At 45.4% G+C, this 14,995-nt stretch overlaps 1 protein-coding gene across 2 annotated transcripts in view; it reads left to right on the top strand.

Moving 5' to 3' along the window:
* The window catches only part of LOC144151590 (uncharacterized), a 351,916-nt gene that overhangs the window by 287,781 nt on the left and 49,140 nt on the right, over positions 1 to 14,995 (top strand). For both annotated transcript variants that reach the window (XM_077682697.1, XM_077682698.1), the window contains exons 6-9: positions 316 to 504; positions 2,975 to 3,157; positions 5,203 to 5,400; positions 14,010 to 14,248. In XM_077682697.1, coding sequence (XP_077538823.1) covers positions 316 to 504; positions 2,975 to 3,157; positions 5,203 to 5,400; positions 14,010 to 14,248 — 809 coding nt within the window. The remainder of the gene's footprint in view (positions 1 to 315; positions 505 to 2,974; positions 3,158 to 5,202; positions 5,401 to 14,009; positions 14,249 to 14,995) is intronic.

A 14,995-nucleotide genomic window follows, 5' to 3' on the forward strand; every position in this document is an offset into this window, starting at 1 on the left:
AGAGGAGGAGAAGGGCGTGATAGCTGCGAAAGGGAGAGACAAAAGCCTGTGACACGGCAGGAATTTCACAACATTAATTTTTCGATAACAGCCTCGCGAAGCAAAAGATGCATGGCCATTTTTTTGTGTTGTTGTAAGCGTACTATATGATTAATATATAATCTTTATATCGTGTTTGATTATTTGATCTTTTTTCAGCATCTGTTTTTTTATTGATCTTTTGTTGCTTCATTTTTTGATTCAGTGTCTTGTGAATCTTTCATTGATTGATTGATGGGTTTATTGATTGATTGATTTAACGACCTCTTTGTTCAGAACAGACATGCACCCGGTTTATGCCAGGAGCACATCTGATTGTAGAAGAGTTTGAAGCTACCATTGCAACCGACTTTGCGGAAGGCACGGATATCAACTTCCGATGCGATGACGGGTATCTCCTACAGGGCGACTTCAGTGCTATGTGCCACGAGGGTGCCTGGTCAGCGCGAATGCCTTACTGTGAACGTAGGTTCTTTGCGTTTCAAAGTATTGTGTGATTTAGGCATAGCAATGAACGTTGATCATCTCGTGGTGTTGCCGCAACAGCATATTGCAGTGGGCATTTATTTCTAGCAGTTTGTTACCCCAACAACGTACTAAAATATTTGGCATAATAGTGAGCCGACAGCAAAGTACATGCCATGTGTGCTTTTTACTTTTATAAGTTGGAAAATATGTTTCGCATATTGCCTCAACCATATAACGCACAAAGGGATGGAGCTGCATTAATCTTCTCGACGCTTTTTCGTGCCGAACTACATTGTTTCTGAAAATAGAATAGACGAAAAAGTTCAAAGATATAACTCGCCTTTTACCAATGCGTGCTTCCTAGCAGTTTTTGAACAAACTAAATCAAGGAAACCGTTCTACTGAGTTTACATCCACAACACGCGATAAATGCAGCCCGGTATGTTCTAATAAAGACGAAATTGATCGGCAGGAACCACAGTACATTCTATAAAGCTGTTAAAAGCGCTCCCCTTAGTTCTCCATAGATATTCTGGCGGCCTGCTTCGACGTATAGCATACACTAAATAAATGTGTTGTATTTTCTGCCATCATTCCAACGTGTGCGAACATGGAGAGCAGAGGCGTAGGCCAGAAATATTTTTTTTTGGTGTGGGGCTTGTGATACGCAGCCGGCTAAAACAACCGAAGAGACAGATAGCTTCCTAGCAAACAGCATTTCATTTCTATTTCATTGTCTGTGTATATGCGTTGCCGATGCGGAGTGTGCTCAGAAACCGGCCGAAATGTGGAGGGGACATACGGGGAGGGGGGGAAATGCACCGCTCAGAAAATTTTGGGGGCACCGAGTCCCAACCCCCCCCCCCTTCCCCCCTCCCCCTCCCCCCCCTGGATACGCCCTTGTTGGAGAACCTTTGTTGTTTGCGGGCCTGGTAGCGAAGCATTAGAGAACAGCCTGGTGGCATGAGAGAGCTCACATAAACTCACTTATGACCATACACACATACTATCACCTGCGGTTGGGCAGGAATGACTGCGACCTTTGCCCGATGTCCTCATTGTGCTGGTTTCTTCAAATGCTAGCCTCTCCTTTCATTACTGTACTGCTAAAGTGCAATAATCACTGCTGCCTTCAAGGCTGTAACGTGTATCACCACGAGAAAGTAGAAAGATGCCCAGGCTTGCAGAGGAATGAACACACATTAAATAAGCTATCATTCATCAAACTTTTAGAACCGCCAGGAAACCTGGCAATCCAACTAATCATCACCAAACCAAAACAGAGCAATCCCTATAACTTAATGACACGTGCCCGAAACTAGTCCAGTGCACTAGCTGAGCAGTGTACAGGGCTCTGGCCTCCAGATAGAGATGCACCGGTCACTCGTCCTCCCCTAGTAGGTGGCTTTGTCTGCCGTAGCTGTCGGTGCTTCGTGGTCCGGGCTCATTCGCTCACCTCCCGCTGGACTAGAAGTGTGCAGCTGTTGTCCGCGCAGTCGTCGACTATAAGTACACTTGTATAAGCGGTTCCTTGCTGCTGCATTGCCGAAAGCCGCGTCTCGTCAGCTGGAGAAGCCCCGGTTTTTGGTTGCGTTCCCTCTGAAGACATAAAGTCGGTATAACCAGACTAGGATGGTACCTCGGGAGCCGCTGCCAGATCAGTGGGATTATAGGTTCATTGTGTGTAGAACACCCAGGCAAGGCAGGACCACATTTTGCGAATGCGTTGCGGGAGTAGGAAGAGCAACGCCACACGAGGCCTCGGATAGCTGGGCAGGGTAGGATAATGTGCCAGAGTGCCTGAGCGGCCAGCCCCAATTCAGTGCACTTGGCGACGCACCGACGGCGGGGCCGATTCACGGCTTGGTCGAACCGCCCGCGGCAGTCGTGCCCCAAATTGAAGGAAAACGGCGCTCCTGGGGACGTGTGATCGCGGGCCGACAAGGTCTTGAGAATGCAGGAAGACCTCAATTAAGTCCACCCGATAAGTTCATTTAGTGGCTCTAGTCCGAACCAGGTTACTCAGACGCCGTTGCCGATGACGTCGGACCATGGGCTTACGATGCTTTCGAGAGGCAGGCAGGATCGGACACGGGCGTTCAAGAGACAGAAAACTGAAGCCTTGTCGGCCAGTTCTCGCCCACGCTGCTGCTGCATCGACCGGGTTCTGAGGTTTATGCAGAAGAGACCAAAAAACCACTAAAATAGACAGTTTCTAGGTACGTGCGCATAAGTTCTTGTCGCATATACCTAGTGGTTCGCCAGGACCGCAAAGAACATTGTGCTTTGTTCTCAGTCATTTTCTATTCAGGCAATGAGCCCTAGAAACTTTCAAGCAGAAGATTTCATTGCACAGAATAGTTTCCTACGGCATTGAAATATAGGACGTGTGCGCTTCAACAGTAAAGTTATTTCTAAAGCTTTCAGCGGAATTTTTACCAGACCACATTGTCTTCGTCATGGTCAGAGATCCGGTGCACACCCCTACGAAGCCCATTGCATGGATGGATGTCCGGAGGCAGTTCAACAGCAGTCGGTGCTACTGCAAAATTTGGGTGTGCAGAGGGATACCGGCTTCTGGGAACTGAAGAACGCCGCTGTCACGATAATGGTCTCTGGAGTGGCCAGGCCGTGCGCTGCCTTCCTGAAGGTAAGGGCTGCACCTAAATGAATAATCACGCAGTTTCCCAAATTTTGTGTTCACCGCAATCATTAAAGACAAAAGTCTACGGACAACGACAACTTCTCAACATGGCAGTGAGAGAATATAAAAATTTGAAGGCGATCCACTCTGTGAACGTAGTACATGAGCAGTACAGGTGCCTAGATATTCCAGGCGTAAGGTAAACACGCAATCTTCCAACACCGGTCCTGCAGCAGCAAACTGATTGGCTTTTCAGTGATTTACAGCTAACAAACTCATATTAACACCGATGGCTCGTTAACAACTTCAGGTTCTGTCGGCGCTTTTAAAATGTCACTGTACGGAATTTAAGACAACCAATCCCACTACTTCAATCGCCGCAGGACTTGCGGCAATCCGCAACGCTCTTCACATCACAGAACAATATTGATGCCAAAGATGGGTGATTGTGTGGGATTCGAAACCCTGCACTTAAGTCAATGCAGTCTGCCCTGCGGCATCGACCTCATGAACACCTACTGACCGAATTAAGATTGCTGTGGGACCATGCTGCCCAAGCGGCTTATGATGTCACCTTGTGAGTAGCTTGCTATTCACTGCGACAATGTCGGCAGCACAAGTGCCATCGCTGCCGCCCCTTCGGCCCATCGAACAACGGCTACCCTACACATTCCATTATCTAGTACGGACAAAAGTAGGGCCTTCGGCATATTTATTCGGGAAACACTCTCAGAACAGTCAACCGAAGATTTCGTCTAGACATGTATTGATGCCCTAGAACCGCACTTTCAGAGTACCCTTATATTTCGCCTCTTATGGTGTGACGCAACCCTTTTGACCTTCTCTGACTGGGGTTGGAATTGATATACGTTTACTCCAACTTGATAAGGATGGCAGAAAGGTAGGAATGAGAAGCTTATGGCGTGCCGGAGACGATGCACCATGTTTTTATACGGTTTATTATGTAAGCGCCCATGTTACTCACCCGAAAGAAATTGGCGCCAGAATTTCGCTGCGCAGACTCGGCGCGGCATTCTGAGGACAAGATTTTAATTCACTGGCTGGTTCCACCATCAGCCCATGAGGCTTAACAAGGTGCTCAGGCGCTTCGCACGGGCGTCCAGCTGAACACAAGAGTAAAAAATGAAAGACTACAGGGACAATCACTCAAATCGAATGTCGAGTGTCCTTATTCTAGACCTATCTGCTTACGCATGTCACCGACCATTTTGCTTTATATACTTTCTTTTTGGCCATTTTCTCTTCCCACCGACAGGATAAGAAGCTCGGCTCTAGGCAGAATAACTTGCCTGGTCTTCATTTTTTTCTTCTCCCATTTCTTTTGGCAAATTATCACGTAGTTTCTTCACGACAGATTAGAAAGTAGAAATAGGCCTTTAAAACTCAAACTGCATAAAAAAATCTGAAATATATTTCATATACAAATACATGTTAGGCTTAATTATGCAGTACTTAACTAAAAAACAAAAAAAATCGCAGCGATGGCTCAGTGGTACAGCACTCACCTCGTATGCAGGAGGTACTGGGTTCGAATCCTGGTACCGCCGGGCACCCACCGGTTTTTTTAATGGGTACAGGCGTCCCTGGTCGAGCGCGGACCCTTGAAAGGGGAATCCACTCCTGGAAAGCTGCCTTTACCCTATCGAGGGGCCCCTGACCCTTGTCCATTTGGCGGGGCCCCCGGCCATCATGCCGCGTTGCGCCATTGCCGGGGGTGAAAGAGTCTGGCGGCATGTCCTGCCACAGGCGGTTGCGAGTTGAGCGTCCATCGCGGCTGTGGAAGGCACCATGTGAATTCGTGTTCCTTGGTGGCGCCGGGGACCTATCGGTAAAATAGGTACAAGCCACTCCTCGGCCTGGCGCTCGGCCCTTGTGTGGGACTACAACGCTTGGGAAGTTCACCTGGCTTGCACGGGAAATCGCCCCTACGGAAAGGGGCGGCTGCAAAAACGCAGGAATTTCTTTTTTTAATGCTTTTTTCACGTTTTTGCAGCCATTATTTACAGCCATGTGTTTTTATGTTTTTGCAGCCATTTTCAGTGACCCCAATCGCAGCTCTTGCACGGATGCTGGCGACCCTGACAATGGTTACCAGAACTTCGGTGATGCGACTACCATATTAGGCACTTTCGTCTCGTTCACGTGTTACCCGGGGTACCACATGCTGGGTAGCCCCATCGTCTTGTGCGACTCACTGCTTCAGTTACAAAGTCGACCAATTTGCACAGGTAAGTAATAGACTCATCTCTCTTGAGTTGTTTCACGCACGTAATGATCTTGCCCATTTATTTGCCCTCATTGCGAACGCTCTCCAGGAAATTTGTTACGTGGAACACATGCAACTTCATTCAGACTCATAGTGTTGATGCGGAGTTGTCCGATTTGCAGAGCTTGTAGGTTTACTCCGTGCACTGCCATCATTCCTTGCTAATGTCGGCGCTAGAGTTTGTTTTGAGCTAGCTTCAGGGACTTGATCACGCTTATCTGTCACAAAAGCCGATGATGGGCAAAGAACGAAAAAATTATTCAAGGAAGGCATCAGATAATAAAATTATCTCGTACGAAGCATCCTCTAATTAAGATTTAATTTCACGTTATTAGTTTCGTAGCCCGATGCGGGGGCTAAGTGCCAAGCAAAGAAATAAAGCAATCCTGTGTTGGCAGCTACGCCGCCAAACTTAACATTTGCATAGGATTCACCTTACTTCGATGAGTGTCATTTGATTGGGTTAAAGAAAACTCATTTTTAGCGGACAAAGCTCAAATTATACAAATATTTCGTTTACTCGTAGCACCATTGCGAAGCATTTCGTAGCACCTAGATGCCTTATATGACTTAGAGAGCAACGTTTTCGCCTTGGGTCCGTTAACATCGTCTGCCTGAAGGGGGCCATCCCTAATGGCAGAAGGGAATGATATTTCACCACACAAGTGAAGTGGTGATATTTCACCACATGACACCTAAACGTTGAAGAAGCCATCCAGTTCTTCACGGCGCACATCCTCGACGCCGCCGAAAAGTCCATTCCCCACGCCTCTGGTGCCCCGCGCAACCAGAGGAGGCCGTGGTAGAATGAGGACTGTGGGCGGGCGCGAGAGGCCCAGAACAAGGCGTATCCTTCGACGGTACCCCACGTCGGATAATCTGCTTTTGTTCAAGCGACCAAAGGCGTTTGAAAAACGTGTGCGACATGAGGCAAAACGAAAGAGTTGGCGCACCTTCTTGCATACCTTAACTGATACACCGACACAAAGAAAGTCTGGACGCGTATACGAAAACTCAAAGGACAAACGACACATGGCCCACCCCTGGCTAGTACAGCAGGGTACACACTGGAAGGCCAGGATAACACACTCGCACAACCCTTCCAACACGTGTCCAATTCAGCACACTACACCAACGCTTTCATGGTGTACAAAACATGCACAAAAATCCTTAGAGAAGAATTCCTTGTGGGACAATAATAAATCCACCTCCTCTTATAACTTCCTAAGCTGAAGGTCGCACTCACCACTTGTGAGCTTTCAGCTCCAGGCGCAGAAAAGATCACATACAGCTATGATACAACACTAACGTGCAGACACACTTGAAACACTGTTTCACCTCTATAACAAAATATTTTTTTCGCGGCGCCTTCCGGAGTATTGGAAGAAGGCCATCGTAGTGGTGTTTTGAAGGAGGGGAAGGACCCGTCCTCTTCCGCGAGTTAGCGTCCCATTGTCCTGACAAGCTGCCACTGTGCGCTCTTCGAGAAGATAACAAACAGGAGATTCGTGTACTTCTTAGAGCACAACAGTCTTCTCGAGGACTGCCACTCAGGCTGTAGGGCGGGACGACCTACCAACGATCAACTCGTTGCATGAGAGTCGTATATCAAAGATGCTTTCCTCCCAAAGAAGTATTGTATGACAGTATTCTTTATCTGGAAAAAAGCTTTCGATAGGCGTGGCGGTACGGCATCCTCAGCGACCTGAACTCCTTTGGCAGGTCGGGTAGCATGATAAACACGCTTGCTAGCTACACGTCTGAAAGAACCTTTCATGTAAGAGTTGGCAGTGCACTCTCTAGGGTTCATGCGCAGGAAAATGGCGTGCCGCAAGGCGTATTTTCGAGTTGCACTCGGTTTATTGTAAAAATGAATTAATCAGAAAGGCATTGCCGCCTACAACTTTCTGTTCAATCTATGTAGACGACGTACAATTATCCTTTAAGTCTTGTAACCTGTCTAGCTGCGAGCTCCAAGTCCAGATTATTGTTTAGGAGCTAGCTGTCTGAGCAGATAGCAACGGTGTTAAATTTAATCCAGGAAAGTGTACTTGTGTGTTGTTTTAGAAAAGGTGCTCCATTCGCCCGGATCCCGACATCAAACTCAACGGTGTCGCAATTCCAGTCAGAAATGAACACAAATTTCTAAGTGTAGTCCTCGACGAAAAGCTCACGTTCATTCCGCATATCAAACAACTTAAACATAAATCCTTAAAGGCTATGACTATACTCAATGTTCTCTCAAACACCTCATATGGTGCTGACAAACAACTTCTTTTACGTGTTCTTACTAGCCTGATAGGTTCACGATTGGAATATGCAGGTGTTGTTTATGGGTCAGCAAGTATAACATCCCTCAAAATGCTAGACCTAATGCTTCATCGTGGGCGTCACCTGGTATGTGGCGCCTTCCGAACCTTCCCAGTCGAAAGCCTCTATATGGAGTGTAATAAATGGAACTTACAACGTCAGCGAGCATATACAGATCTCCTTCATTTTTTAAATTAAATCCATGCCTCACCATTCTTTTAAGTATGATGCATCTATAACTGAACTTCTACTAAACCAACCATCGTTCTCTGCGCCCTTCTCTTACTGAGTTACAGAGAAAGCGTCAGAGCTTGGTGTCTTCTTTTTCGATAGCATCCAAACATCTGTAACGTGTTTTATAGCACCATGGCATCTCCGCCCTGTATCATGCGACACATCTTTTACGCATATAGAAAAAAAACCGAGCTCGCAGATGTGCAATCCTGCAGCACTTCTTGTATCTGAAGTACGTTTGCGTTTTGATAAACTTTTTATTTATGACATTCAGTATACCCTAGACACAACTTCTAACACGCTTGTTAAAGTACCCTCCCATCAATCTTCCCGTCACCCTGCACCCACTCCCGGATCTTCGTCCCCTCCCTGACTACCCCACTGTCCATGTAATGACCTAATAATTTTGAATGTAAAGCAAGAAGTCTACTCAATAAATTTCCTAGCTTTGTCTCTCTGGTATCCACGTTTTCCCCGCACATAGTAGGTGTAACTGAATCTTGGCTGCATGAAGACGTTTACAACTCTGAGATAACTCCACCCGGTACGTCCTAGTTCGTAATGATCGACACAACGGCAAATGTGGGGGTGTGGCTTTGCTCTTTCGGTCGGACTTGAAGTTCTCGGTTTCACCTGTGCCTTTAGATGTTGAATCGGTGTGGTGCAAGCTTTACTTAAACAAGCATAATCTCATGGTTGGTGTCTGCTACCGCCCACCTGGCACCTACGACGGCCATATGCGCAATCTTAATAGTTATATTTATAACCACAATATCGATTCATCTAATATTATCTGTATGCGAGATTTCAATGCACCCAGAATTCATTGGCCTTCGCTGACACCTTCCGGCCGAGAACCTGGCCTTGGCCGAGAGCTCATCAATTTTTCATTGTCACATGACTTGGTGCAGTTGGTTAGTGATACAACTCGACTGGGCACACTTCTCCACTTAATGTTTGTAAGCTCTAACATTGCGGAAGCTCGATTTATATGTGAAACTACCGACGGTATATCGGATCATAAGGCGTTTATCGTGAACCTCTCTTATCCTGTGCTCAAGACCTTGTATTCTTTCACAACATTCCCGGATTTTAATCGTGCTAACGATGCTTCGATCTTGGATGCCTTTGCTGAGGCTTTTTCTCTGTTCGAATCCACGCGCACCAACTGTGACGTAGACACTCTTGTGACGTACTTTAAAAACGTTGTAAAGTCTTGCATTCATCATTTGTTTCCAATAAAAACTAAAAAAACGAATAAGAAACTTCCTCGGATGAACAGAGATATTCTTCACCTATCTCGTCGTGTTCGCAGGCTGAGGCGTAGAAAGTACCTTGATAAACCTGATAGTGTGAACGAGTTCCAGAAAGCTAAAAAACAACTTGCCGCAATGATGGCTTCTGCAAAAGATTTTTTTTCTTTGGCACACAATTACACTCTTTACTCAAAAGTAATCCTCTATAATTCTGGACATCAGTTCTGCCTAGCAGCTGCTCTTCCTCCTCATTCTTGATTAACGGTGAAACCATTACTGATGACCAGAAAATCTCCCATGCGTTTAATACTTACTTCCACTCTGTATTTTCCGTTGATAATCAGGTTACCCTGCCTTTAACCTTCCTTCCGATATCGGCCCTATGAGTCATGCTGGTGTGTTGAATCTCATTCTGAATCTAGACGCAAAAAAGGGAGATGGTCCCGATGGTATTCCACACTCCTTTTTAATTGGGTATGCGTTATGGACACCTCGTTACCTTACCAATATATTTCAGAAGTGTTTGTCCTCGGGTATGTTTCCCGGTGCCTGGAATTTTGCCGAGGTTCGGCCGATATATAAGTCTGGTGATAAGCACCTTTTGCCAAACTATCGTCCCATCTCGCTGACATCACATTCCGGCAAGTTGTTGGAGCACATCATTTATAAACATATAATCGACTTTCTTGAGACTAACAATGTTTTATCCAATCTGCAGCATGGCTTCCCAAGGGGATTCAGCACTTTAACTCAATTGACAGAATTTACCCATGACATTTCTTCAAGTCTTGACTACTGCCACCAGGTCGACGTAATATTCATTGACTTCGGAAAAGCTTTCGACACTATTCCACATTCTAAGTTGCTTAATAAACTCGGTGCCATCCTAAAAAATTCCAGTCTAGCAGACCGAATTGCCTAATTTCTGTTTAATCGCTCCGAATACGTTTGCTTTAACTCTGGCGATTCACCTCTAATTAAAGTCACATCAGGGGTACCACAAGGGTCCGGTCTTGGTCCTTTGTTATTATTGATGTTTATTAATGACTTGCCACAATCCATTACCTGTAAATTACGCCTCTACGCCGATGACTGTGTTTTGTACAACACCATTAACTCCGTTCAAGATCACCGTCTTCTTATTGACTCGTTTATTTGTTTTTGGCCTTGTTGGGATACATAGCAAATGAATTTCAATTTCCGTATAACTGTCTCAATGTCCTTCACCACCAGAACGCAGACTTTCGTTTTCAACTACTCTTTCAATGACCTAATGTGCTCCAAAGGGTTTCAGATTACAAATACCTTGGCGTGATTTTCACTACTAACCTCTCCTGGTCTAAAATATCAATTGAATCTACACCAAATCTCTTAAAAAACGTGGTTACCTAAGACGTACTCTCAGAACATCCCCACAGGAAACTAAATTACAAATGTACAAAACACTAATTCGTCCAGTTCTTGATTATGCCTCTACCGTCTGGTGTCCGTACAAAAAAGGAGAAATAAAACAAATTGAAGCGGTGCAAAAAAAGCAATCCGTTTCATTTGTCGCAGCAATGGCCACAATTTTTCACCTACATCCGCCCTTGCAACTTTCAATCTTGCCTCACTCTCTACGCGACGCGGTATCGATTCGCTCAAATTCTTGCATGGTATCGTTCACTCAGTTAACCGCCTTTCCAATAACAGCTATCTTACGTATGCTATGCCAACCGTAACTCGAAATAATCATGCCCTAAACCTCGCCCCATTTCATGCACAGACCAATGAATTCAAAATTAGTTTTTTTCCAAGAACGACAGAACAGTGGAATTTACTGCCGGGTGAGATTAGGAGCGCATCGATAAATCAATTTCTGCCTTTTCTTGACAGTCGTGTCTAATCAATATTTCCTTGCATTGTTGTGTTGGTATGTGCTCCCCGTGCTGCAGTGCCCACTCATTGGATGTATAACGATTGTTCTGTGCACATTTGTTTCGGGATTTTGTTCTGAATAGAATTGCCATGTGTGTAGGTGTGTATATTGTATTTTTTGTTCCCTGGAGTGGTGCTGTTGTAATCACTGCTCTGTATTTCAACCACTCCTGCTATAGCCCTTAAAGGGCTGCAGTATGTGAAAATAAATAAATAAATCAATAAATAAAGAAATCGGCATCAGAAATACCAGTGTGCTCCATTTTATACTGACGCTTCCAAAATGGCAACCTCTGTGTCCTGCGCTGCGCATGGACCCGGTCTTAAGGTGACAAACTCTGAATAGGCTATACTAGTATCTTTACGGCAGAGGCTTATGACGTACTTCTTGTTGTTAATCATATACTTATCAGCCACATTCCACAATTCTTTATCTCTGCAGATTCCCTGAGTGTTGTTCGGGCATTGTTGTCACCAAAGTCTTCCAAAAATCACGTTGTCACTCTCATCGTCAAGGGTATTATGTCTGTGTATGCCCAATTTGCCCACAAATTTTAACTGGTCCTTTCCTGGGTGCCTGGCCACTGTTGTATAGCCGGTAATGAAGCGGCAGATCGAATGGCTGCTGCTACACTCTTGAATGCACTAGATATAAAAACATTACCCTACACCGACGTGAACACACACATCAAACAACTACTTCGCGAAACATGGCAAAAACACTGGAGTGAACAAACCGACAAGCTACACGTAGTAAAACCACACTTGGGACCATACACCACCGACACACGCAACTGGTACACAGATGTCGCCTTGGCTGGATTACTGATAGGGCACACGTGCAACGAACTCGCACCTGCTCACTGGATCTCCAATACTTATGGGCAGCGGGTGCGGAGAGGCGCTATCTGTGATCCACATCCATATACACTGCAAGGCACTAGAAACAGCACGACACAAACATTTCGCACAACTATACTCGCAATGCATTCCGCTACATCCATCGTACTTCCTAGGGGATGACCCCATAATTACCCACACGCGTACTTTTAAGTTATTTAGCGATTCCCAGTTTTTACACCTCATTACTTACCATGCATACTGACGCCATGGCCCTTTGCACCAGTCATCTACATTGCCTTTTATGTCATTCCGCGTATGGTTTTAGTTAAATGTTTTACATTTACTCTGACGTCGTCGTCATAAAACCACTTTTTCTTGGCGCTCTTTCGCTTTAGTCGGCCTTGCCCCATAAAACCACAATCATCATCATAACTGAACGGGTTGATATACACACGGCATTTGTTCAAATAAGCAGGTCAAACCGCGAGAGTAAAATTTCCTGTAAAACCACTAAATAAAATTTTGTTCATTTTTCAGGCAATTTTGTCGCATTCCAACTGTTCCCGACTTACTAAAACTTTATCACTCCTCCCCACTTACATTCACTTATGTATGCAGGAGTAAATTTTAGCCTAACAAACCGCGTAAACATAAACTGTTTTGTATTCTAAACCATGCAAATGTAACCACCCTGGAGTAAGCGAATTTGCACCAAAATTGAGGGACACACACATGTGTTCCACAATCTGGGCACATACATTTGAACCGAGCATCGCCCAGCGAAGCATGCTCGAGGGGAACACAAAACAAATAACAGAACGTACGCAGAACGTGCTAAGGTGGCACACCGGAGCACAAGATGTTGGTCTTTGAACGCGTTAATACTGACATAAAATATATATATATATATATATATATATATATATATATATATATAAAACGGAACGATTACGGTTACTGTGATGGATTGCGCTTAAAGGAAACAGAAACAAGCTAGGTATAAGGCTTCATTTTTTCCCCTTGATTCAGCATATACACATTGAATGTGGCTATCAGTTTACTAAAACCGAAATCATAGCTGCCCATATTTTTTCATATTAATTTTGAAGCGAACAACACTCGTCTTGCACATTTATCACTATTATAATTTAAATAGCAAGAAGAACGAGTTCCGAACGATTGTCGGTGTTTGGTGATCACAAATTTTTCAGTTATGTGGCAGTTTTGTACAGACCAATTCTATTCACTTCAAAAACTCTCCCTCTTCTCCAGCCCGCCTCTCCACTTCTTTCGGAATCAAGGTCAATTCCGCGGCAGGATACGGTTACACAGGTTCAATCTGAAAACTTGGTGAAGTCGCAAAAACACGCCAATTGCATGGAAAACTGCCTCCGAAGAGCTTAGTCGTCCCCAGCTGCAAGCATTTAGTAAGACACTGGAAACAAATGATTGTTATTGTGCTTAGGTGCTAAGAAGCACAACTAAAGCATCGGTGTTGGCATTCGCCTATTTCGCTTGAGGGACTAAGTGTTGCAGTATGGTCCAATGCATTTTTGTACGAAAAGACGTTTGTGCAATGCCCATACCAATCCCACCTATCTTCATCTGAAGCCCGTTTTACCTACATCCTGGCCAATCACGTTCCGGGTGGTTCTGTGAAACTGCCGGGGGAAAAAGAAGGGAAAGCGCGAGAACAACGTGAAGGAAAGACCGCGTTGTAGGCCTAAGAATGTTAATAAGAAAGTTAAATAAGTATAAAGTTAGTAGTTTCCCTCGGAACATTGCTGGCGCTAAGCGGGACAAGGACGAGGATTTACACACACAAATGAAGGTGAGCTTCATCTGTGTGTGTAAATCCTCGTGCTTGTCCCGCCTAGCGCCAGCAATGTTCTGAGTAAAAAACCAACTAGCCCAATTTCAAGCTCTGTTTAGTAGTTTCAATTTGCACAGAAGTTCCGAGTATGTTTTTCTCATGTGGTTATTTTCTTATGTGAACTTATTTCTTCCACAGGCAAATTCCATTTCATGCACCGAGGTGAAGTGAGGCAACTTATCCAGAGGAAGCTTGAAAGCTTTGCGGCGCTTCCAAATTTACTGGGATTAGGCAACGTCACGCTTCCACAACGTGTAGACAAAGCCGACCCTGCGGGAGTGCGTCGCATCGTCTACTTTTTGCTTGAAGCTTCTACCACCATCGGTGCGAAGAACTTCCGCAAAAAAATCAACCTTGTCACAGCCATAACACGCCAGGTATGCTTAAGAAGCTTCCTTCGCGTAATTTTTAGGTACCTTGGCAACAACGTACATCCTACTTTTAATTTATCGGACTACACTTACATAATTCGCTCTAGTTGATTCCACCCTCAAAAAACGCTGTTTGCGTCCGAAGAAAAAACTGGTGAAGCTTGCTCTGAGTCGCGCAAGGCTTGAACCATAGCAAAACTGATGTATTTCTTTCTGCGTGAGCACTGAAGGGCAACCATCACGCATTTGTACAAGTTTGAAATTCTTTATTTACATGCTCCGTCATCGCTTTGCCCTGTGCTCGTAGTATTCACCGTCACATGCTACAATATCGTCGGGTTCCTCGTGCTAAGCATTATATGAGGAGTAGCGCTTGAAGACAGCTGGGGCTCATCAGTGGCGCGTACGTGCACGGCGCGTGCGCGCCGCTTCTGGCGTCGCGTCGTTGTTCCGTTGAGCAGGTGTTGCGCAACCTGCGGCGTTGTTGGTTTGCAGGTAACGCGAGGCGCTCCTGGTGGTTTCACCAGTTTAGTTTTTTTTTGCTAAAGCCACTGTGCGTGCCGGGGACGCTAGGCGACCGGCGCGGGGCACGCGGTCACTAGGGCTCGGCATTTTCTCGGTATTTTTAGAGCGGTACGATTTGCGCCCCACACATAACGGCCAGCTACAACAGCTCCGCTGTTGGCGCACAAATGCTCATGAAAGTCCAAAATGCGCCCTGGAGAAGTAACTAATTACCGTGAGAGTTTGGGC

The sequence above is a fragment of the Haemaphysalis longicornis genome, unplaced genomic scaffold (assembly GCF_048455015.1).
Source record: "Haemaphysalis longicornis isolate Haplotype H1 unplaced genomic scaffold, Haemaphysalis longicornis Haplotype H1 scaffold_9, whole genome shotgun sequence".
Lineage (NCBI taxonomy): Eukaryota > Metazoa > Arthropoda > Arachnida > Ixodida > Ixodidae > Haemaphysalis > Haemaphysalis longicornis.